At 48.5% G+C, this 1,453-nt stretch overlaps 1 protein-coding gene across 1 annotated transcript in view; it reads right to left on the reverse strand.

The window, feature by feature from the left end:
* The window catches only part of LOC107090949 (tankyrase-1-like), a 41,069-nt gene that overhangs the window by 24,819 nt on the left and 14,797 nt on the right, over positions 1–1,453 (reverse strand). Inside the window, exon 4 of the mRNA XM_015384610.1 lies at positions 42–137. Coding sequence (XP_015240096.1) covers positions 42–137 — 96 coding nt within the window. The remainder of the gene's footprint in view (positions 1–41; positions 138–1,453) is intronic.

Genomic DNA, 1,453 nt, shown 5'->3' on the forward strand with positions numbered 1-1,453 from the left:
ATGTTTCACTGTACAAACTGTGTGATCTGTGTAGGACTGACCTGTGAGCACGGCCTTCGCTGACGGTTCAGCCAGGTCCAGGGCAGACTTGCCATCGGTGTTGCGGATGTTGGGGTCAGCTCCATGCTGCAGCAACACTGTACAACAACAGGGCAGACACAGACAGTAGCTGAGCTCCTGAACGGACATACAAACTCCCCGACAAACACCACCTCTCAGTCCCCATCCTGACGCTCCTCCTCCTGCTCCATACACAGCTCTGGCAGAGTCTCCACTTCTTTCCTCAGCTTCATCCTCTGCTAACCCTCTTCCTTCACTGGTTGGGGCTCCTGGACCTCCAGGCAGCGTTACAGCATGTCCTGTTTCATGCTCTTCATCTCCCCCTCCTCCTCTTCCAGCTGCTCCTCCTCTGTTGCTAGTGCTGCTCCTTCGGCTGCCCCCGGCTGCCCCTGCCCTGCGAGCCATGCCGCTGATGTAAACAGACATGTCACAACAACAAAAAGCTCCGAGCTGCTTCACTTCGGCACTCCGCCAGAAAAACACTGGGACCTAATTAAACGGCAACAGACCGCCAGAGCCATCGCACTTCCACGAAATCGGCAGCCGAACGAGCAGAACGCAGAAGTATAAAGGAGCAAGAGCGGGGGGAGCTAATCGAGTCATCGGCAGCAGATCGGCAATCGGTGGCAAGGAAGTGCGAGTGGAGAGACTCTCGCCTCTCCAACTGACTGAGCGATGCAGCGGAGAGAAAGATGAGAGAGGAGAGGAGAGGAGAGGAGAGGAGGGGAGGAGGGAAAGCAAAAACAAGAAGACTGGAAAACAGCGGCAGAGAGAATAGCAGGATTCAGATGAGACTGAAAGGTTAGAGGATAAAGGAAGGGAAGGGGGAGGCGTTATGTGCCTTGCAAACAGGTATGAGCTGAATAACAAACTCTGCTCCTACTCAGCTTTGTAGGAAATTAGCTTTTTTTGAGGGCATCAGAGCTAAATCTCCCCCACCTATTGTGGCACAGCTAAAACCCCTCAGGACAAAACAAAAACAGGCATATAAACCATGTGCACAGGCTGAGTATCCTATTACTGGCCATGGACTAACGCAGTGATAATAAACTTTAGGTGATAATTCAACACAAAATAACACAACTGGACTAAAAGGAAACAGCAAGTTGGAAGGAGCAGCAGGGATTTACAGCTGAGGTGGGAAAATCTGTTCACCTGTAAATTATCTGTGACGTACCTCACAAATCTGGCATTTGCTACAAAACGGAATAAGAGAGAAATGACTAAGAGCAAAAAAATAAATAAAATAAGAAACCATTTAAAGTTAGGATGCATTAACTCTAGTAATGATTCACTTGTGTGGTTCTGACTAATTTTTTCCATTTGCTCAGCCAATAATCTGACATCATACTTTTTTTTAAGTAAAGCATAACTTGTAAGGGTAGCTGTGTAA

Source organism: Cyprinodon variegatus, unplaced genomic scaffold (genome assembly GCF_000732505.1).
Source record: "Cyprinodon variegatus isolate N-32 unplaced genomic scaffold, C_variegatus-1.0 Scaffold318, whole genome shotgun sequence".
NCBI lineage: Eukaryota > Metazoa > Chordata > Actinopteri > Cyprinodontiformes > Cyprinodontidae > Cyprinodon > Cyprinodon variegatus.